This window comes from Lolium perenne, chromosome 1, assembly GCF_019359855.2.
Source record: "Lolium perenne isolate Kyuss_39 chromosome 1, Kyuss_2.0, whole genome shotgun sequence".
Taxonomy (NCBI): domain Eukaryota; kingdom Viridiplantae; phylum Streptophyta; class Magnoliopsida; order Poales; family Poaceae; genus Lolium; species Lolium perenne.
In genome coordinates this window covers 200562066-200586323 of record NC_067244.2, presented here as the reverse complement: position 1 = coordinate 200586323, position 24258 = coordinate 200562066, and the positions used below count along the sequence as shown (strand labels likewise).

Here is a 24258-nt window from a genome sequence, read left to right as displayed (position 1 = left end):
AAGGAGGAAAGAGGATATTAGAGTAACATAGGTGGATACTATATCATAGCGCATGTCATGAGAAAAATTAATGCCAAATAAATCTTGTGCACAAATTTGCATTGAGATTCTAAAAAGTAATAAATATAACATGACTATGATACTATTTTATGATACTTACCACTATAGAGATAGTACCATACAAAAGTATCATATGCATGATACTACTACATGATACTTACCATTATGGCCAGCCTCAGCACGAGCTTTTCACTAATCCCGATGTTCATAGTTAAAATTAACTTTATCAAATTTGATCAAATATTTTAAAAATAACATGTACAATGTAAAACCTATATCATAGAAATCATCATAAAGCATGTTTTAATATAATATGCATTTGGTATTACGAATGCTAATATTTCTCCTATATTGTTAGTCAAACTTGATCAAATATTACTTTTACTAAACCTATAACGCGAAGTAAATAAAAAGGAAGAAGTACCTACGAACAGGAATTTAAAACATGTCGTGTTGTGATATTAGAACCTGGTTAATTTAGTAACAATTTTTGTGTATCATACTTCATAATTTTGGTTGAACAAAAAGATTATAAGAATAGAGCAATAGTAAAATTGTTGCAAAGTAAGGAGTAGTGTGAACACATGGACATATTATATGGGATCGTTAAATCTTAAATAAGATCAAAATGCTTAAACAATACAATACTTCTTAGTAAGATATTTTTTGAAACGGATCTTAAGAATATTAGAAGTGTGCAATCGTTCATTTAGAAATAAATGACTTACAACATTGTTGTGTATATCAATCGAGAAAATACATGGATTTATTTAAGAAGTACCGCAGGAAATAGTACAACATTTTGTAACTGTGTACAAATTCAGTTGCAGCTAATTAAATGCTTGCATTGACAAAGAAAACACAAAGATTGAAGAATTGGAGAATACCAGAATAAGGTATATCCAGATATACTTGTTTGTTTCACCTGATTCTGATACGGACATGGTAACAAAGGATATGTTGGACAGATACTTTGAGCATATACCATTCTGGCTCTTCCAATCAAATACTGGAAAACCCTCTTGTAATTTATATCTTTTATGCGCACCAAGGAGAGTCGCTCATGTAAAATTAATATAACTCTTGATTAAGTAACAATGTACTGGCCGGAACATTAGCATGGCAACACTAAGAGGTAGCAAAGTCGAAAGCTGAACCATCACTAAGAAGATTATAAAATCTCTTATTGGACACTTCAAGAGGAAAAACATCTTTTAGCAATCTAAAAGTTCTTTAAAAAGTGGCAAAACATCATGGTTTTCAATTTAGTTGGTCCAGCCACATACCTTATAAAGGACAGTAATGTTGTTCCCGATCTTGGTTCAAGGCGCAGAGCCTAGATGTTTATGACAGAAGAGTCATTAAAGCTAAATCATGTCTATCAGCCTCCTAAAAAAATTATGTTGATGACATCAATTCTGCAATTGAACAAACCATCAGATGAGTTGAAATATGAGCATATAGTAATGACTTACATTCCTAATTTGTGTATCATAAAGAGTAACTTCTCTATTTGGGCAATGCAAATAGATAAGGATGTCCACACATGTAAACAAAACAAACTAACAATAGTGTGAAAATTAATCAAAGAGATAGGCACAGCAAAACTACAGAAAGTTGGGCCAATTTTTTAATCACCCAAAACAAAAACCTCCGACTTTGTAGTCAAGGGAAGTAAATAGCAAAACATGAGTATAAACACACAAAGGTGATTCTACATTTAAGAAGTAGAAAAATCATATAAATATGCCCTAATACTGCATTGAATACCGGTGATACAAAGGAGCAAAAGAAAAATACCTGGATGGGCAGGAAGGGTCATAGTCTTCCATGACCTTGGTTGCATCAGCCCTGTTCTCCCATGCACGTGTGATACAAAGTGTCTTCTTTTAACATTTCTGGGTTTCAACACAAATGATTACTCGTGCTTGGTTTGCATACTTAGTAGGCCATGTACACTTCGTAAAATCAAATCATAAAGAAACTAATCACATTGTGCAAACACTGAAGTCTAAACATTAATCTGCTCACATGTGATCTTATCGTGTTTGCGAAGAGCAAGGAGTGAAGCATACCAAATGGCTAGAGAAACAGATGCAAAAAAAAAACTTACATGGCTATAGAGGCTTCGAGTTAAAAGGACGAAATTGATATGATTGTCTGCAGACCCTAGTTGTTTCACCGATGCACATCTGATGCATAGTTGCTGCATGTGGAGTTACGCTATTGCCATCATAGTGATTTAAGAGAATAAAATTGGCACAATGAAGGCAGGGTTGACAAACCTACCAGTTTCTCCCAAAGAAGCAACCTATGAGGGGAAGAGTAAGGAGGCAACCAAACCTTAAATCCTTTTAGATTGATCTGCTAGCTGATCTGCAGAGAATTTGCTTCCAATCTCAAATACTAAAACTGAGAATCCAAATTATTCAGCAATAGAAATTATGGAGATTGATTTGCAATACTGCAAGCCGAGGCATGTGGACCAAATGGCGATCAAGATAACTTACATGATCAATGTATACAATCTAAAATTTGAACAATAATTAATACTGTAGCATGAATAATGCACGATTCACACATACCATTACGAATTGTAGTATGCACTTTCAAGAAACTCTCTCTTCATCTCCAAAATATAAAGCCAACTGATAATTGATGACCTCTTTAGGAGCGAGTTCCAGAACCCCAAATCAGCATCGATGTTGAACGACAGGCCATGGCAGGTTGCAAACCCGGATGAGATCTTGACCCCGACCCACCTGAATATTCATGGGCGCCCCCAAGCCCCGCGTTGACGCCCTACAGAGATGCTGTCATCCACGCGCTGAGCCTGATGCCCTGGACCAAGAGGGAACATGGTGGAAGAAAAGCTCAGATTCGTGAAAAAAAAGGAAACGTTTGCCATGCTTGAGCATATCGACAGGGAGATGAAGACGATGGGGATCCGATGAAGAAGTCTGTAAATGCGTACTGCATAGTGGATGAGACGGAAAGACCAATAAATGGAGGAGGTGAAGAGGACCGCTTAGATTGGTTTCCTGTACCATTATTTATCCCGCAGATCATGGAGGAGAGGAAGAGATTGCAAGGTCATGGAGATTAATGGAGAATAGGAAGAGTAAGTGGTGGGATGACGTGGTGGAAATGATGTGGGAGGCTTAAATGATATGGCAAGTTATGATTGGTCAGAGATGCTTGATGAGGTGGATAGGCTGCATGTGAAGAGAAACGGGATCACCTATTAAGAATAGAAAGATTTGGGTGCAGGTGAACCCAACGATTGCAAACACTCTGTTTTTCTCGTACAATTTGGGGATGCAAAAGGTGAATGTATCACGACCACACATACTCACCCGTCCCATAAAAGATACATTCAAATTTATTTAGATAAAATTGAGATATCTTTTGTGAGATGGAGGAAGTAACATGATATTGCTTTCTCACCCTTGTTAATCAGAAGTTGAGATATCTTTTGTGAGACAGAGGGAGTAACATGAATATGCTACTTCGTTTGTTTCATATTAATCATTAGCTGGTAAGATTTGGTGTAGATACGCATGTATCAAACTCGTATTTTTGCGAGTAGATTTGCTCATTTATAAAAGCTGTGATACTTGATTTAAAACAGAGAGTAGTGAAAATAAACAAGACAGTAAGACACAAGGCGGAAGGTAGAGATCCAAACTCCGGCTCCAAAGAGACCAAAAGGTGTATGTGTGTGCGGCCGCACCATCAGCTTATGAACTTATCTGTGCGCGCGTGTCCGTGTCACTGCAACAACTCACCTGCCTCCTAGCAGCAGGGATGCAACTTGAGCCCCTTTACAATTACAAAGTACACACACTCGTACTGTCACACAAAAACACCAGAATAATGGTGGGCGCCGCCACCACTCCATCTATATATACGCCACGAACAGAGCAGAGAACGACAGACAAATTCGAATAGCACAGGCATCCATCCAGTCCAAATAACTCGAAGAACATCCATCGAGAGCTTGGTGAACATCTTTCGAACTAGCTTCATCAGCCATGGGTCGTCTTGATTCGGAAGCACCTGCGGCGTCCATTGTCGCCGCGGCGCTGGGCTTCCACGACAACGGCAGCGACCAAGGCGGAGTTGCGGCGGCGGCGCCCGCGGGGGACGACTCGGCGTTCGACACAAACGTGGTGATCATCCTGGCCGCGCTCTTCTTCGCGGTGATCTTCGCCATCGGGCTCAACTCGCTGGCGCGGTGCGTGCTCCGGTACAGGGGCCGCGGGGCCGCCGTGGCCGCTGATGTCGAGGCCGGTGCGACGGCGCGTGCGGCAAGCCGCAGCGGTCGCGGCATTAAGAGGTGCGCGCTGAGGAGCCTGCCCGTGGAGGTGTACGGCTGCGGGGAAGTAATCGACGACGTCTGCGCCATCTGCCTCGGCGAGTTCGTCGACGGCGAGAAGGTGCGCGTGCTGCCGCGGTGCGGCCACGGGTTCCACGTCCGGTGTGTCGACGCCTGGCTCGTGTTCCACGGCTCCTGCCCGACGTGCCGGCAGCCCGTGATCGAGGTGGCGCCCGCGAAGGGCGGTGGCCGGAGCCAACTTCCCGCGGAGACCGACATGATCGCCGTGGTCATCGTGTGAGCCTGTGAGTGTAAGGTGACCAGACCAACCGCTCGAGTTGAGGCATGCCTGCCTGTGCCGGTAGAAGCACAACAAGGTAGCCCTGTTCGTCCCTGGCCTACGCGCGAGCTCATCGGCCTCTCCCTCTTGGGGAATTTTCCGGCGATGGTTGCCATACTTGCCAGGCCCGATCGGATGATCGGGGACTGCTCGGACAATTGCTCACTGTACAGATTCCGCGGCGCAAATTAAACATTGTACTGACATACTATGAATCAACAGTTTTGCTGAATTTGCACCCCTAGCTCCTACTCCTAGTGCGCATTGCGTATTAACCAAATTATGTACTTCGCGTCGGTGATGATCTGTTGGATACTTGTCATCATCGATCTGGCTGAAGTGTCGTGTTTCGCAAGGCTTCGCCGACGAGCTCCACTAGGCGCATCATGACTGAAGTTTGTTGGTTCGTAAGGAATTCGGTCGTGCGCACCCATGTTTTACTCTGGTTGTTTGGTTTCAGAGGGAACGTTTTGAAACTCTGCTGGCTGTTAATATCGTGGGGCATGTTCTCGTTTCATGGTGCTGGCGGAGAATGTCATCGAAGTCAAAATCTGAGGTATGGCAATGACGGTTCAAGTCTGGGCGGCGATGGGGAACTGGCTTGGTGTTTCATGACTTGGACCAAAGACATGATACCAGGGACGACTGCACATGAGAAGTTCATAGTCTTATATTTCAGGATGAAAATTCAAGGTCTGTCCTTAGTTGGTTGTGCCTGGTAATGTCCTTGTTGAAGGCATTGTTCTGAGACTTTCTTCAGGGTGAAAACCTAAGATCTATGATCGGGCGACGACGGTGCTTGTGCCATTTCCCTTTTTGGAGGTGTCGCTTTTGAAGAATTTGAACTTCTGGTGTTGTCCTGGTGGTGTTTGGACTGATGTTTCAAGGAACTAATTATTGTTGCGGGACTTTTCTTTTTTGTAATTCTTCTCTCTTTTTTCTAGATGTGTGCATCTATAATGCCGCTAGGGCAAAGCGTTGTTACAGAGGCTTAGTGTAATTGGTATCTCCGCGATATTAATATATACTCCTTATAAAAAAAGCCTTCGGCGTTGGCGAATGAATGTAACTAGAGAGCTTAAGTTTAGTGCTTTTCAGAAGGTAACGGCGGCGAAAGGTTGAAAATGGGGATGATCTGGTGCCTAACTTAAATGCCAATGACCATCATTATGATATGTGCTAGTGGTACTAGTAGATGCTATACATCATGTGCGGCCAACATTTATCAAGACAATTCCAAATCCTCGGTGTGAGAAGAGAATCCACTTTGTCAAGACTCAAGAAGATTGTCGAAAAGACATTGGAAGATTGTTATGGTGTCTTACAAGCTCAGTTTCAATTGTCCGAGGTCATGCTCTAGAAGGACCTTAGAAAACATTATGGCATTTTGTGTGATCCTCCATAATATGTTCATGGAGGATGAGACGGACATGGGGGATGACTACCAGATTGGATATGTTGGCACCAAGCCATTGTGACTGCTCGTGTTTATTCATATTTTATTTGGATCGTTTGTACACTTGGACAAAATTTCATGTTTGAATTTGGATTTGAACATTTAAATTTTTCTTGAATCATGTAATGTTGAAAGCTATAAAAATTGGATTATATTGATGCAATTGAAGAATGAAATTCATGTACACACATATTAAGAAAAATAAGAGAGGGGACATTATAAAGCCTGCAGTTTTACAAAATATGAAAAAGGACATTGCCTCAAAGCTTCTAAGATGGTTTTTAAGAGCCCCTCAAGGATTTTCGATAAAGGCTCTTTATAAAGAATACATGCTAGAGTTTACCTAAGTGAGACATTTGGTGGAGAATGCATGAGACATTTTGGACGCCCAGAGATAACGGAGGTACAATCGAAATATTCACGAAGTAACAACTTGCTAGAACATATTAGAACTACTCCAATATATGACAAAAATCTCGTCGGTGCACAAACTAACATATTGACAGAAGCATGTGACATTGCCGTTAATTCACCAGAATCGCCAAATGACTATCATTGACCATTGGAACTCATATACTGGAGTGAGAAAGGTTACCTGGATTATTTTGATGCAGAAGGTAAGGATTTAACCTTTATTTCAAACAAAAATACTGAAATGACGTTATTTGCTTGTTACATCTATATGGGAAGATAAGTCAAACAGCTCTCCTATTAATCATTTTGAAATAATGTGAGTGTTCAAGAATGTTAACTTTGAACAACTCCTGCACCAAAGGGTTTGAAAATAGGGTGTGTCTATGTGTCAGTTGACTGAGATTTTCTTAAGTCTCAGTCGCCTCAGAAAAGTGCAACAGTAGTTCAATGAAAAGTGCAACTCGGTCCAGTTCCACATTTTTTTAACAGAAAGGTGCAACTCAAAGCACTTTCTTGTAAGTGACTTAGACTTAAGAAAATCTGACGTAGCAAAACCGTTGAAAATAGGTATGTTATAAGATAAACATATTTGGTACAGGAAGATGATCTTAACATTTTCGGCTGGTTCTCAACAATTTTTTCTTCAAAAGAACATTATGTTAAGAGCAAGATATTTGCCAAAGAAGATGGTTGCTTGCTGGTGCATCTCCGTGACTAGGAAAATATTTGCAAAAGAAGATATTTGCTTGCTGGTACCTGAACTGCTCCGCTGTGAATCGCTGTTAAAAAGTGCGCTCAGAGCAAGGTACTTTGGAGCAGTTCTGTTCTAAATGGTTTCTGAAAAAAGAATGGTATGTTGAGAGCAAAGATAATTGCAGAAGAAGATATCTGCTCGCGAGTGCATCAGTGTGACTAGGAAGAGGTTAGCTAATAGTGCATACCTGAACTGCGTTCTGCTCTAAATCGCTATTACAAAGTGCGCCCAGGGCACTATACACACTTTGGTGCGTTTCTTCCTTGTCCCGCTGAGGCTCAATGGCTCGGTGAAACTTTTACGGCATAGATAACCTAAACAATCAACTCGTTTAGAAAACTTATTACTCAGTAGTATCTTCCGAATCTCTCAGCTAAAGCGGCGCCTGGAACTTGACGCGGCCAATCAATCTCTGATGCCTCCAAAACCTTGGATGCAAGATATACCAACAAAGTGCAGTTAAACAACAGAGTGTGCTTTAGAGCGTGCACGCACTATCTACATGTCATCTGAGTCAAAACCGTACGCTAATAAACTCCCCACAGGGATGCCGACTTGATTAGAACCACACAGAGCTTGTCAGTCACGACGCCATGTAGGATATCTTTTCAAACCAACTGACGTTGTCATGAGGAGAGAACCTTGTTCATGGTCTTATCCAGCGGGCCGGGTGCGCTTTTGCTCATTTTTTCATAGCACGCGGTGGGGACGGGCTCGATGTGTACGCACACACAAGTGAGCTTTCGCCATGGTAGACTATTATCTCTACCGAGCAACAAGCTGAACGTCCTTTTAATTTTTGCTCTATTTTTAATAGAACACAGTGGGGACACGCAGCACGTATACCCACGCACTCGCCACTAACGGCGTACAACTGAACATTCGCCGCGAGATAATTTTCTGTCAAATTATTTTTTGAAAACAAAATCCACCAATCTATTGATAATCATAGTAGCACAAAGAACGTTAAAAAAGTAATATAAATTACAAAAAGGATTTTAGACCACCTAGAAATGACTGCATACACTAGTGCGAGCTGAAGGAGTGCCTCCATCACTGAAATAATGCAAGTCTTTCATAAGAATCTACCACACACTAAAACACCCTTGTTTTTCAAGTCTTTACCGCGACATCATTTTGGGTGTCTGCCTTTATCATCGAGGTAATGTTGCCAACGATGCAACAACCTAGCTTAGTAGAAACTTTATGTGCCTAGTTCTATCGTTGATCAGTAGTCCTCCCACCTCGGCACCAAAAAGGGTGAAGTTGATGGGAAAATCCTAGAACACATGTGAAAAACCATCAAAAATGGCATGACACCAAGGAGCCTTTTTTCTCACTCAGTTGGAGCATGGCATATATGAACTCTTTTCTAAGTAATCAGATATCTTTGTTAAAAATTCAGACCTTTAATCTTATATATTTGTTAAAAAAATCTTTGACTAATTGATCTCATTTACTATATAGTCGTTATTAGCCCAGAAATTATTGTTTACACAACAATATATTGGCTTTTTTACTCTAAATCGATCAAAAGTTGGCAAGCATAAGATCTAACCCCACAATGAAGTAACAAACACTACATCCTAGCTTGCAATATATGCTTAATTATGTGGACTAATCTTATATCACCACGTACAAAAGGCACATATAATATTGAATGCTCTTTTTGGTGGCAGGATTAACTATTTTCCCACAAATTACAGGTGAGGAAAGATGTATCTCGCACAAGTGGGTTTTTTTTTATTTAGAATAATATCTATGGTGAGTTGTTGTCTATAGATCAATATTAATTCTAATCACTTAATATAAAATTCTATAGAACCATGAATAAAAAGGTTTCTTGACATATTCAGGTGCTGCTCTTACATTTCCGAGTGCCACTGTGCCAGTGCGAAAAACATCATAAATGGCATGACACCTAGGAGCTTTATTTTCTCCTTCCGTTGTAGCATGGCATATATAGCACCTATTTTCTACTATGAATTTACATATTTTTTTTCTCGTATCATCACAACGACTTCTCTTCTGCTTTAGCGTGTGCACACACTAGCTAATTATCATCTTACCCACTCTCCGGCTCTCTGGTGCAAAGTGTACGATAGTGATCAATACCCCAGAGGGTATGCTGGCCATACATTCCAAGAAAGAGCATTCCACGTCGGCGTCGCTGATGCCATGTAGGGTGCGAGCAAAAGGAACTTATGCATGGATGTGATCGATATCTTCCTTTTTCCTCAGTCTCTTGGTGGAAATCAAAGTGCGCAGTTTTGCCCCACTTTTCTTGTGGATACGGTGGGGGCCGTGCAGCACGTAAACACACTCTTTCGTTGCAAATAAGTGAAATCTTGCCATAGTAATATCTTAGGACACAGTGGGGATGTGCAGAACGTACACGCACGCTTAGACTAGTCATAGTGGGGAGTAACATAGAGTAGTAACATGATGCATGTTACTACCCTATGTTACTACCTCCATAGTGGATAGTTACTTATATGTGGTATCATGCATGTTATATTTATTAGATTGTAGACTCATCTTGTTTTGAGAAGTGTGATGTTATGGTAACATACGTAGCTAGTTACCACCTCCCTCTCTTTCTTCATTTATTATCATGCCATGTCACCAAAATGCTTTGAGGTGTGTGATGTTACTTGCTATGTTACTCCCACTAGTTGAATGCCCGTGCGTTGCTACGGCCCAAGTAATTTTCTTATCATGCATGTAGACATTATATACTCCCCATTTTAAATAACTACTCAACCTTTTCTAGATACAGATGTATCTATAACTAAAATCTGTCTAAATATATACCCATATGACAAAGTTAAGCCCCTTTTTTACAGACAGAGGGAGTACATAAAACTCACATGTTTCAAAAAGATAGCAATACAATATTCCAATACAATAAAATTCTACCTTAATTTTCTTACTTTGTCGCACCAACACATTAATTTTTAATCATCGGTAGCTAGTGTTGCACCTCACCAAATTGGAATATATTAATTTATTGATTAGTTACATGTACCATGATAACCCCCATATCGATCAAAAGCAGAAAAAATATTGACAAAAGTTCCATGTCAACCTGTATATGCACAACAAGAAACAAATGATCAACAATACTTGGCAAAACTTCAGCAAGTACACCATAGTAAACAGTACAATATAGAGGGAGTCCGATTTGATCAATACAATCATCAGATACAATTTTATTTATAAATTTCCGCCTATTATATGCAATGAAAGGAACATAAAAGCATATGTGCATATCAGATGAGGTAAATACAATGAACCTTGTTTACTTAGCCGAATTATTATCATCTTTCTATGGATGCATGTGTATAAATAGAAAGAACAATCCAACAAGAGAAGAAAGTTAAGTATAATTTCTAAATTTCTCAAATTTAACTTGAATATAGTACAACACAAATACTGATTTTGAATATGTACATTTGTATAGTGCAGAAATGAGGAACTTCTAATTGGCATTAGCAACTATGCAAAATCATTGACCACGGTCTATACTAAAACATGAAGCTGGATACTTTCCATAGAAGATAACTCTTACCAAGACAATTATCTATGCATTGGCAGAATAATTAGCACTACACATTTTTCTTCACCTCTCATTCTCATTCTCTTCAGCGTGACCATGTGTTACAAACAACAAATTTAATCAAATTGAAATTCTATCGATCATTTAGCAGACCGACTTCTGAGGAAGTGAGGCATACCATCTCTCTCTTGTCATTGCCTGACTGATCTTTCCACTAAATAATCAGGTAAATACCTTTTTTGGTCCTTGGGATTAGAGGAAAAAGCTCTTGCAAGAAACAAGCCATGATGAGCTTGTTTTAGCGGGCAGACTACTTTCTTTCAGCTTACTTTCTCAGCTAACCATTTCAGCTATTAGATCTTCCTATAGCTTCCAACGCACTTAGGAGATCCAACACTGCCAAAGATCATACTTCGGTGTTACAACATCAAGAGAAATAACATATAGGTATTGAAAACTTTTACTTTGATAACAACAAAATCAGGGAGACCAATCCAAGAATCGACAGGTAAACCGATTCCTCTTGTGGATAAGAATAACGAGAGCATTAAGATGGTAAACCATTTCTTCTAAAGGATAACAATAACGAGAGCATTAAGCCGGTCCAAAAGAATATTTGCAAACAAAGGAGGCGTGTGTATGATTCTCAATGTGGTTATCTGCACTAAGTAATAAGGACATCATCTCCTGAATGACTAAGAGTCCCAATCAATATAGTACATTTTTTTCCACAAAGATAAAGTACATGGGTTTATATAGTCAAGAGCATCCACTCACAAGCTTCAAATATTCATGTTCGCACTTATAGTAGGGACGTGCTATTCCAGCAGATAACCAAAGTAATCACAACAATCAAGTTATATAATAAAGAGCATCCACTCGCAAGCTTCAAATATTCATGTTAGCACCGGACATGCTTTTCCGGCAGATAACCACGGTAATCACAGCAATCAAGGTGCATGTTAGAAGCAAACAACCAAGTTTAACTTTCAAAGGAGTGACGTGCAAAAATTCATGCTGATTTTTCCATATTATATGTATCAGCAAACTCACATAGGAAAATTATTATGAAACGACAACTTCACTTGGTAAGGGATAACTTCACTTGGTAAGGGTATACATAGGTTTAGTTAGAGGCCGACCTTCCCAACATGAACAACAAGTAGCAGCAAACTTTCCGTATACACGTATTATTCAGTCTAACAAAACTGACAGAAACTTTCTGGAAAAAACCTGGAAAGGAATAGTAAGTACGAGAAAACTTTATGTTTTACATATATTCTTCAGACCAATAAACTCTCAGCACTGGGTACGTCCTTCAGAGCAATAAAACTGATAGAAACTTTACCATGGTACAATATTTCTGTTGTAAACATATGATATTTTAGCTTGAATATGCACCCACAGTGGATAGCTCAGAAGCGCTACTTGATGAACCCTGGAACGGAAAGTAAGTTCCATGTGAGCAATCTTTAAAAATAGATGTTACTGCTATCTACAGCTGATTACTCATATCTTCCTTCTCTCTACATGTATCCAAGACCTAACCAGATTTTGCTAGATGGAGGTCTCCAGGAAATTTTGCACCATATTCAAACTCAAATTTTGTGTCAAAAAGAGAATTATACTTCATCCATGTCACACAAAATACATAATCTTAATGTATATGGATTAAGCTGGAAAAACATATATCTTTGAAACATAAAAATGAAAGATAGAGCTCTGCAATGTTGTAACACAGGGCACAAATGCTTTTTGGATGAATGCTTTTTAAATAAAGCCTCAAACATATTCATTAGGTTTATCATTTATGAAAAAAAGAATGATGGTCTGTACAACTAAACATTCATTTCTACAAGTCACACATAAGAGAACAGATTGAGATTGGACAATACTTTTAGGTCAGGATCAAACCAGTCATGTGGCCTTAAGAGTTAGACTCTACTTTTGGGTCTCTTGGGTGCTACGCATAAACTCTAAAGTTTCATTGTTTGCACAATACAACTAAGAAGTGCACTTCAGTACATATGATAGTTCAAGATACTGGTAAATTGTGCTGCCACGTATTTCATGGTAACAGAAAGATTAAACTGAAAGGAACCTGATAGACATGCAAGCTAATACTAATAGCATTGGACAGCAATGTGATGTATAATAAACCTTGTGATGTCTGAATACCGTCAATGGGATGTCTGGTAAAAGATATATTATAAATGACAATCTCTGAATTTAGATTCAGGCCCCTCAAAGGCTACAGACACAATCATCACCTATCATGCAGGAAAGCGATAGAAATACAGGTAAACACGCCTAATAAGAAACTAACATTGTGATACACACTGATGGGCCTAATAAGATATATTAGCATTTACTGGAAGCATGGTTGAATTTGTTAAGTAATGGTTGGGATCAATGAAAATTCAGACAAATGGAACCATCTTATCTTGGTGATGCGAATTTGTATTGATCTAACAACACATGCCCCCAGCTCAGCAATTAAAATGAAAAGGAAGAAAACTTAACAAGCACAAATTGCACACATCACTAATTCAAATGAAAAGGAAGAAAACTTACCATTGATCGGAGTCAGCGACGCACATATCCTCTTCCCTTGAACGCCCTTCTCCCCAGCTCCTAGTCGTCATTCTATCAAAATCTCGGCTCAGGGAGTCCATTGAGGCCTTAAAAGATGATCTCTGACAAAATAAGCTCAATGAAGTAACCTACTAAAAGATAATATCTGACTACTCATGTAGTCCAAAATTTTGCAACGATCCAAAATTTACAAAGCCTTCAGTTTATCCTTTAAAATAATTAGGGCTAGACTCGAGTTGATCAATCGACGATACCACAAGATGACCTCTCGCAATTACGGCAATTGCTTCTTACGTACTTGCATATTGCTTTGTAAATAAGATTTTGTCTGCAAGATGTGCAAATAAGATTGAGCTAGGCATGCCAAGTCTACTGAATAACTTACATTAAAATTAAATAGCAAAGCACTCTATGATACATGACAAGCGAGTGAGCAGTGGCCTGTAGACTGTAGAACTCAAGCATCAAAACCTAATCCTTCAAATGCCAGAAGTGGTTGCAATAACACTAATCATTGAATATGCCTGTAATATATCATGTGATATATCTACTGCGGACAAGTGATATATCATGTTCGAATCAAGACTGTAATATTCGGTGCTAAAACAAATCACTTGCTTTCCAGATTGCAGACAATGAATCAATCTACCGATAGGAACCATCATGTGGTTTCCAGAATAGTAGTCCTTCTGAGTCAAAAGCATAGCTGTACAACATTTACATATATCTAATTGAGAGTAGAGCGCTTTGTTTACCTCTCAAGTATCAGACTGCGCTCAATAAATCTCCGCAGATACAGAACCGGACGGACGATGGGGCGGCACGAGGGGATCTGCTGGATGGCTGCGCACGGACGATGGTCAACGTGTGGGACGGGCGGCAACATCAGATCGGGGAGGAGTCCGGCTGCAGCAGCTCCGCCAAGCAACCACCAGCGGGATCTCGGGGAGGTCGACACTTCAGATCGGGGGCGGCAGCGCTCCCATCGTTGGGAGCCCCATTCTGGCGGGAATCTGCTCGATCAAGAAGGGAAACGACGTATCAGTCGAATGGCTGACGATGAAACCCCCAGATCCTCCGCCGCCGCCCAACTCCATGCCTAGTAGGCTGAGCTCTAGTGGCCAGAGCCGAGGGGCGGCAGACGCGACCGCGATGAGGTCAGGCAACTTGAAAGGAACCTTTACTGGAAGACCAAGCCCCGATGTCCCCGACGCCGCACACCCTGCACCGCCTCCACAACGAACCCCTCATACCCAGCCGCAGTTATCGCTTGGAGGACCGCCCGTGCCGCCGCCATCTTTGTACTTGCATGGAGAACTTGAGAGGAAGGATGGACTCACGGGAGAATCGGTGGCGGAGGGAAAGCGAGGCGTGAGGAACCCTAAGGCGAGAGAATGACGGAGACGAGATGGGTGAGATCGTTCCGTCGCAGCGCGATGTGAAAGGGCGATCGGACGGACTGGGTGTATCCGGTACGGAGGGGGACGATTGAACGGTCCAGATGTTTTCAATCTCCTTCACCAAACGCGTTGTACGACCTACGACCAACTCCAATATAATAGCAAAGACTATGAGTAGTCTTATGCCACTAGCGCTCTCAGAGTGAACTATCACCATGTACGGGCAGCAATTTAAAATGTCCCATGCCCTATAGTGTGCCTGTTTTTTTTTTTTTTTTTTTTGCCACGGATATTTGAACCTGGTTAGAGCAACTCTAGGCGATCTCTTAAATCTTGGCATTTAACTCGCCAGTAAGGGGCACGGCAAATGCGATTTTTGAGATCGCGTTCAGCGCTGAATATGTATTTTTACAGTTCTGCTATACGGGACCTGATCGGCGTCGCTGCGCGAAAAAGGTGAACCGTAAACATTGAATATGAGAGTTCCTACGGTTTCGACAACAAAAGCAACGGTACCACATAGTTTGACAGCATAGTTCGCTAATAAACTAATCCAAAATAAATGTAAAATATTTTTACGCACTATTGACCAACACGACATAGAAGGAAGCTCAAGCAAGACCTCCTGCGAGTTGACGATCTCGACAACTGGCGGAGCAGCGCGAAGAATAGCGTGGCAGTGAACGCTTGGCTTCCTCTTCACACCCTCCCCTGGCTTCTTCGCGTTGGATATAGCGCGTGCCTTTTCCGCGCCCGGCGGGGCAGCACCTGCGTGGGCGGTCGGGGCAGTCGGGGCCGCACCGCACCTATGGGGACGGCCAGGAAGCATCAACGGCGCCGAGGTGCTTGCCCGCGCGCTTCCTGTTGACGGAGGACGGGGCGAAGGAAGGGGCAGCCATGGGCGGAGCAGCTGGAGGTGGTGGCTAATGCCACGAGACCTAGCCAGCGTCTGGCGGGTGCTCGAAGAGGTTTCTCCTCCTTAGCCCCCTCGACAATCATGGCTCGTGGTCGTTCCTCTTCTTGCCCATGGCATTGCGGCGGCGTGTTGTGGTTGTCGGTGTGTTGGGTGCAAGCGTGGCCATTGAGGTGTGGGTGATGGCAGGATGTTGCCGGTGCCCTTTTAAGGAGGACGCGGGACATGAAGGCATGTGCTATTGATGGTGACATAGCGCCAGACCTAGCACGGCCTCTGAAGAAGAGGCGCCATTGACGGTGAAAGTTGCGGCACGCGGTAGTGGCGAAAGCGGGTGCGAGGCCCGCACCCGCTGACAAGCGGCCCCGTGATGACAGGGCGTGAACAGGCGCCGCGTTCGCGACGCATCCGCACAAACACATCTGCGGCGCAACTGGGGCCTTGTTTGGTCCTCGCGGCCAGGCCGATCAATTTGCTTGGGCCTCTAGCAGGGGTGCGGCCCTATTTTTAGACCCGGGCCGGGCCGCTGGAGATGCCCTCTGTAATAGGGATCAAGGGAGCAGTAGATTCGTCACTAAGTGTATAGGAGAAGTGCATTTCTCCTGCGCCATCTGCTTATGAACTTATCTACGCGCGCGCGTGTCCCTATCCCTGCAACAGCTCACCTGCCTCCTACTCCTAGCAGCAGGGGTGCATCTTGGTGCCGGACGACCGCCCTTTTGCAAAGTACACACTCGCACAACAAAACCTGAATAATGGTGGGCGCCGCGACCACTCCGTCTATATATACCACGAACAGAGCAGAGAGTGACACACAAATACGGATAACACAGGCATCCATCGAGTCCAAATAACTCCAAGAGCATCCACCCCACTGGCTGCCGGGCGAACTCTGATCGAGAGCTTGGTGGACATCTTTCCAACTAGCTTCATCAAGCATGGGTCGTCCTGATTCCGAAGCCCCGGCGGCGTCCATTGTCGCTGCGGTGCTGGGCTTCCACGACCACACCAACGCCCACGGCGGAGGCGCGGCGGTGGCGCCAGCGCCGGCGGGAGGCCACTCGGCCTTCGAAACCAACGTGGTTATCATCCTCGCGGCGCTCTTCTTCGCGCTGCTATTCGCCATCGGGCTCAACTCCCTGGCGCGGTGCGTGCTCCGGTGTAGAGGACGCGGCGCTGCCGCGGTCGCCGCCGACGAGGCCGCGGCGTCGGCGCGTGCGGCACGCCGCGCCGGCGATGGCATCAAGATGCGCGCGCTGAGGAGCCTGCCGGTGGAGGTGTACGGCTGTGGGGAAGTAATCGACGACGTCTGCGCCATCTGCCTCGGCGAGTTCGTCGACGGCGAGAAGGTGCGCGTGCTGCCGCGGTGCGGCCACGGGTTCCACGTCCGCTGCGTGGACGCCTGGCTTGTGTCCCACGGCTCCTGCCCGACGTGCCGGCAGCCCGTGATGGAAGGGGCGCCCGCAAAGGACGGCGGCCTGAGCCAGCGTCCAGCGGAGACCGACATGATCGCCGTGGTCATCGTGTGAGGTAACCAACCGATCGAGTTGAAGCATGCTGAAGCATGCCTACCTGTGCCGGTACAAGCACAACAAGGCAGCCCTGCTCTGCCCTGGCCTGAGCGCGAGCTCATCCATATCTCTTCCGGAATTTTCCGGCGATACTTGTCTGGCCTGGTCGACTGATCTAAACACTGGAGAACTGCTCGACCAATTGCTCAATGTACAGATTCCACGGCGCAAATGAGTAAACATTTTTTTGCCGAATTTGCTCCCGTAGCACCTTGTTCGCAACTTCGCATTGGCAATGCTATTGAAGCTAACCTTCACTCCGGCGGCGGCGGAGGGGAGGGAGGCGGAGGGGGCGGCTTAGCCCGGCGGCTAGGGTTTCGCCACCCGAGTCGCCCGAGCGGGACGACGCGGGGGCAGTTTCAGTTCACGCCCTTGTTTTTTATGGAAGCCCGGCTGTGGGCGGCGGCGGGGACCTCGTCTCGCGTCGCGGCGCGGGGGTGGGCGCTAGGCGCGGCGGCGGCGCCTTCGGCCCTCGGCGGCGGGAGCTGCCGGGCTGGCTGGGGTCGGCGCGGCCGGATACGGCGCGGACGCCGGGCGGCGGCCCCGGAAGGCGGTTCTTCGGCGCATCCTCGCGCGCGCGGCGTGTTTACGGCGGCGGGCGGGCCGCTGCTGGAGGCCACGGCTGCTCGGCGGTCGTTGGGGGCTGCTACGGGCGGCCACGATGGCGCGGCGGCGGGCGTGCTGCGTGCGGCGGCCGGCGTGATGCTGCGTGCGACGGCGGATGGCGGCGCGCTGGTGTTTGCCCGGGCGGGCCGTTTCTGGGCCTTGGCGGGCTCGAACAGGAGGAGGTGCTGCTCGTGTAGGGTGGAGGTGGAGGAGGTGCCCGGTGCTGGCATGTTCTGCCGGAGTTGGGGATGCCGGGGCGGCGGCCCCGGGTGCGCGTCCTCGCCTCGCCGGCTGCGGCGTCCGGACTGCGCGTGGGTGGTTGGCGGCCGGGCGGTGCCTTGACGCAGTGGTTGCGTGGAGGTCCATGGATCTGGCGGGTGCCTCGGCGCGGCGGTCGCGTGGTGGCTGCCCCCAGTTTTGCGGCGTCCCGGCGGTTGTGCCACCTGTGGGCCATGGTTGAGGTGTGCCATGGTGCTTGGATGGCGGCGCGGCGGCGCCGCTTCTCTGGTGGTCGGGGTGCTGACTGGTGCCCCGAGGCGAGCGACGAGTCGACTTGAGGTGTTTGCTCTGCTGCTGCGCATGGAGACCGGGGCGGCGGCTCCGGGACATGGAGGTTTTTGCTGCTCTACCCTGGCCGTGCGGGCGGCAGGACATGACTGCGTGAAGCGCCGTCTCAGGTTCGGCTTCGTGTGGCGGCGGTGGGCTGCAATGCAGGCATGTCTTCTTCGCCGCCTTCGTGGATAGGCTTCAACGACTTGGGTTTGGGTGAACTCCGCGCGAAAGCACTGCATCCACTTCGGTTGGTGCTCTCGGTTGGTGCCACTTCTTGCTAGGGCGGGAGTGTTGTCGGCTCGTGTGGTGCGTGGCCTCGGGGTCGGTGTGTGGTGTTTGGGTTGTACGGTTTTCGGCCAGTTTCCCTTATAAACTGGCAAATTTTCCCCTTCTTAATGAATAGGCAGTGCTCCTGCCGGTTGCTCCAAAAAAAAAAAAGCTAACCTTCACGCCGAGGGAGGAGTACAACTATTGATCTCGGGTTTAGTGAATTTTAGGAGGTATATCAGCGGCCAGCACCGTGAGTGTTCGCATATGGCGTTCATGTGTTCACGCCGATGAACACTTTCGCATTGAGGAAAAGACAAATCTAATGTCTACTACTCCCTCTAATTTATAATACTTGTTGCGGAAACATATTTTAATGTGTTTATCGGATGTTAGCGACAAGTATTATGGGTCAGAGTAGGAAATTTGTGGAGACCATTTTCGAGGCCTTTTATTCAAAAGGTGATGTCTCGACCTTTGCATAGGGTAACTAAAGCCAAAGACAACAAAAAGCCAAACACATAACAAGGCTTTTGGCAATGGTGAAGCAAGCCTGTGACGAGAGATGCTTGAAAGTATTTATTTATACTTTATTTATACACTTGAGATAGAGTAGAACCTGATTTTTCTCATAGAGCCGAGCTGCTCCTACCAGTCAGGATTTAAAAGTGCATTGTGATTCGTCTTGATGTGTCTTGTAGTATGTGTCTTGTTTCGTATCAATGTGATATTTTTTAAAATCTAAATCAAATCACAATGAGATCCTGTCGAAAAAAAATTTAAGAACCGAGATTCTCTGTAACTTAATGAAATATAACTGAAATTACCCAAATATGTGTGGAATCTATGTATAATATTTTTAAAATAGTATCAATATTTCATTATAGTTTCATATTTATTAAATATATTCCAGAGATATATCACATTGATATATTATTTGATCCTTAATAACATGATCATATAGGATGAGAGTGACAAGCATGTGGACTAAGAGTATGAGTACGTTGGCACCCACCTCCTTGGAATGTGTACTCGCTCCGATCATTTCTTAAGGTGTACTGGCGGATTGAAGACCAGGATTCACATGAAACTATCACGAAGATCTTCATAAGAAGAAACTATTGTTACGTATGTAGATTCACATGGGAAGAGTAGTGATACAGGCTAGGGCTCTACAGAAATGGGGTTTCTAGGAGAGTTGCCGCCGTAACCTGTTGGATAATTAGGCACAATTTCCATGATTAATTTCAGAATATAAAACATGATGGCAGCAACTACTAACATGTGAAACTCAAACATACTAGATGCATTAATCAACATGAGTAGCAGCAGCGCAAACGGTAAAGCATCCATCGCTAAACAGATCGAGATATATCGCACGTACCGATCTGGTGGAGGTGGCGGTGGAGGTGTAGCAGATGATGTCGCAGCAGTAACGTTGTTGATGACAACGTTGTTGACGACGGGTCGAAGTAGACGGCGTTGAAGACGACGGTAGGCAGCACCGCCCGACTTGGACGGAAGGCGACCCGTGATGAAGAGCTTGAGCAGTCGCGCAGAGCACTTCCCAAAAACCTAATTCGCCCTCTCCCGTACAGAATCGCAAGGACGAGCGGTTCCGGAGACCTGCTCTCCCGTTCGCCGATGCACGTCGGCTCGCGGGATGGAGTAGGCTACGATGGCGGCGCAAGCAGAGAGAGGTGGAAACCCTAACTCGTGTATTGGATGTGTTTCTGCGGTAGCCGGCAGGAGATTATATAGGCTCGGGAAACCCTAGGCAACGTGGGCCACGCCCATGTCGCACGAACGTTTCGAGTCGGTTACAGATAGCCCACGATCCGGGAGCGACCCGAACCGACTAACTGCGACGCGTCCGTCTAGGACTCTGTTCGTTTTCCTGAGCTGCAAAAAGTAAGGAAAGTCTCGGCTCGAGGCTCAATCCACTCACCACGAGTGCGGCGCGCGTCGCGTCGCGTCGTGACGTGCCGAGTCGAGACGAGCGAGCGAGGAGGAGGAGGAGGAGGAGCGCGCGTGTAGCACTCCTATTCTCACTCACTTGCTAGTGGTGGAACAACCCACCTTATAAGGTGGTCTAACTTCCTCCCAACTTTCCATGTGGGACTAAACTTCTCACCTCTTGCCACTCCCTAGTGTGCTGCCACCAACTTGGGCTCAAACTCACAAGGCTGCCACTATGTGGGCTTTGAGATTTATAGAAAAAACTGAAATCTAATTTGGGCCACTAAAAGTGGGCCCAATATTTCAAAAATCCCCCACCAGATCTCAAATCCCCATTTAGAGATTTACCAATACTCGCTGCTTGTTTATATACCAGTGTTTCAGCGGAGACTGTTAAGTTGAACTTCCGCCTAGAACCTTAAGCTACATCCACTCACACTTGAACAATGGACTAAGCCTTGAATTGCAAGTTTTGCGTGAACAGGGTTTCACTCAAAGTCATGACCAGTACATGGCTGCCAGTAGCCTACCCCGCGGGTGAAGCATATGCGTCATACTTCATGGTCTCTTCATGAGTTTACTAGAGATCACCCAAATCTCATAGATTGCAACGTTTAACAATCGGATTCATATAGGTGTGTTATTTCAAGAATGCTCTGTAGGACAGCATCTTTGCTAAAATAGCCAACATAAACACATTAAGGCTTGTTGCCAACCTGCCTTACAAAGAATCGAGAGTTGTGCATCTTCACATAGAGAGGGTTACATAATACTCTCCTCAATTAAACCACTAGTTTGTTCTTCCCAGGTCCTAATTCACGGGATCTCCGATCACAAAGGTTGGGTTACCACTATGGCGTAACATCAACGGGTCTCAAACCCATCTCCCTCGATGCACTTTCTATCACATTACGTGATAGTCCCTTTGTAAAGGGATCTGCCAGGTTTTTGTCTGTTTGAATATATGTAACAGTTATTACTCCGGAGTTTCGCAATTTCCTGATAGACTTCAAACGTCTCTTGACGTGTCTTGATGACTTCGCGTTATCCTTAGAATTGTTCACTTTGACAATTACAGTTTGATTGTCACAATTCAAAAGGATTGCCGGAACAGGTTTTTCAACCACAGGCAAGTCCATCAAGAGCTCACGCAACCATTCTGATTCAACAGTGGTTGTGTCTAAAGCAGTAAGTTCTGCTTCCATAGTTGACCTCGTCAATATGGTTTGCTTACAAGATCTCCATGACATTGCGCCACCTCCAAAGGTAAATACATACCCACTTGTGGCGTACAGATCAGCTACATCTGAGATCCAATTCGAATCACTATATCCTTCAAGCACAGCTGGGTGCCCTGAATAGTGAATCCCATAACTCATTGTACCACATAGGTAGCGCATGACCCTATCAAGTGCATGCCAATGATCAGTACCCGGGTTTGACATGAACCTACTCAACTTGCTAACAGCAAAAGAGATGTCGGGTCTAGTCGCGCTCGCTAAGTACATGAGTGAGCCAACGATCTGAGAATATCTCAATTGATCTATGGCAATCCTCCGGTTCTTGCTTAGTGTCACACTGGGATCATAAGGTGTTGAAGAAGGCTTGCTATCAATATAGCCGAACCGGCTCAAGATCTTCTCAACATAATGGGATTGCGTTAGAGTAATCCCACTCTCGTTCTTAATCAGCTTGATGTTCACAATCACATCAGCTTCTCCCAGATCTTTCATATCAAAGCTCTTTGACAAGAAATACTTGACCTCGTGTATTACTTTCATGTTTGTACCAAAGATCAGAATATCATCCACATACAAACATAGTATAACACCTTCGCCCCCACCATGGCGATAGTAAACGCACTTGTCAGCCTCATTGACAACAAAGCCTACAGAAGTTAAAGTTCTGTCAAACTTCTCATGCCATTGCTTAGGTGCTTGTTTTAGGCGATATAAAGATTTCAGCAACTTGCACACCTTTCTTTCTACACCTTTTACTACAAACCCATCAGGCTGATCCATATAGATTTCCTCTTCCAACTCTCCATTAAGGAAAGCTGTCTTTACGTCCATTTGATGAACGATAAGACCATAGGAGGCAGCCATGGATAGTAGTACTCAAATGGTGGTAAGTCTGGCGACAGGTGAATAGGTGTCGAAGTAATCTTCGCCTTCTCTCTGTGTGTAGCCTTTCGCTACAAGCCGTGCCTTGTACTTTTCAATAGTACCATCAGGTCTTAGCTTCGTCTTGAACACCCCGTTGCCGCCTCCTGGCTTGCATCCATGGGGTCGTTCTGACAACTCCCAAGTTCCATTAGAAAGAATCGAGTCCATCTCATTATGGACAGCTTCTTTCCAGTCATCTGCATCTGGAGATGCATATGCCTCTGCAATGGACGTGGGAGTATCATCCACAAGGTACACAATGAAATCATCACCAAAGGATTTTTCAATCCTTCGTCTCTTGCTCCGTTTAGGAGCTTCATTGTCATCCTTCTCAGTAACATTCTCATGTGATTGTTCAAAATACTCATTAGATGTCTTGGACTCGTGAATTATCTCAGTAGAAATTCTAGCAATGCTATGCATATCTTTCATAGGAAACATATTCTCAAAAAATGTTGCATCACGAGATTCCATAATAGTATCAACATGCATATCGTGTACCTCGGATTGAACTACTAAAAATCTATATCCTACACTCCATGAGCATAACCTAGAAAGATACAATCCACTGTCTTTGGTCCAAGTTTGCGCTTCTTAGTAATTGGAATATTGACTTTCGCCAAACATCCCCATGTGCGCAAATACGAAAGTGATGGTTTTCTCCCAGCCCACTCCTCGTAAGGGGTTTTATCTTTATTCTTGTTAGGAACTCTATTCAGGACATGACATGAAGTCAGCAAAGCCTCCCCCCACCATGCCTTTGATAAACCAGCAGTGGCTAACATGGAATTCACCAAGTCAGTCAGCGTGCGGTTTTTCCTCTCGGCAACCCCGTTTGATTGGGGTGAATAGGGAGGCGTCCTCTCATGAATAATGCCATGTTCCTCACAGAATTTATCAAAGATTTTAGGAAAATATTCGCCACCATGATCCGACCTAAGACGCTTGATCTTTCTCTCTAGTTGATTTTCAACTTCGGCTTTATAAATTTTAAAGTAGTCTAAAGCTTCATCTTTAGTTCGCAACAAATAAACATAGCAGAATCTAGTCGCATCATCAATCAATGTCATGAAATATCTCTTTCCACCTTTTGTCAACACACCATTCATCTCGCATAGATCAGAATGTATGAGTTCTAGAGGTGCCAGGTTTCTCTCCTCGGTCGCCTTGTGAGGCTTCCGAGGTTGCTTTGATTGCACACAACTATGGCACTTAGAACCTTTGGCAATGGTGAAATTCGGAATTAAACTTAAACTGGATAGCCGAGACATTAAACCAAAATTAATGTGACATAAACGAGAATGCCAAACACTGGTATCATCACTAACA

The 24258-nt window shown here is 44.6% G+C and overlaps 2 protein-coding genes and 1 long non-coding RNA gene across 3 annotated transcripts; 2 read left to right on the top strand and 1 right to left on the bottom strand.

Annotated features, from left to right (window-relative positions):
• Window positions 1-4086: 4086 nt before the first annotated feature.
• LOC127312134 (RING-H2 finger protein ATL72-like) lies at window positions 4087-4893 on the top strand. The gene has a single exon (XM_051342627.2). It carries the CDS (start codon window positions 4095-4097, stop codon window positions 4677-4679), a length of 585 nt encoding a protein of 194 aa, XP_051198587.1. The 5' UTR covers window positions 4087-4094; the 3' UTR covers window positions 4680-4893.
• Window positions 4894-12053: 7160 nt separating this feature from the next.
• On the bottom strand, window positions 12054-14841 carry LOC127312070 (uncharacterized). The gene is made up of 4 exons (XR_007858160.2): window positions 14675-14841; window positions 14252-14509; window positions 13476-13597; window positions 12054-12339 (listed from the first exon to the last, which is right to left on the bottom strand). It is a non-coding gene; the product is annotated as an uncharacterized lncRNA (long non-coding RNA).
• A 1808-nt stretch (window positions 14842-16649) lies between these two features.
• Window positions 16650-17570, top strand: LOC127311977 (RING-H2 finger protein ATL78-like). The gene has a single exon (XM_051342480.2). It carries the CDS (start codon window positions 16748-16750, stop codon window positions 17336-17338), a length of 591 nt encoding a protein of 196 aa, XP_051198440.1. The 5' UTR covers window positions 16650-16747; the 3' UTR covers window positions 17339-17570.
• The last annotated feature ends 6688 nt before the right edge of the window (window positions 17571-24258 follow it).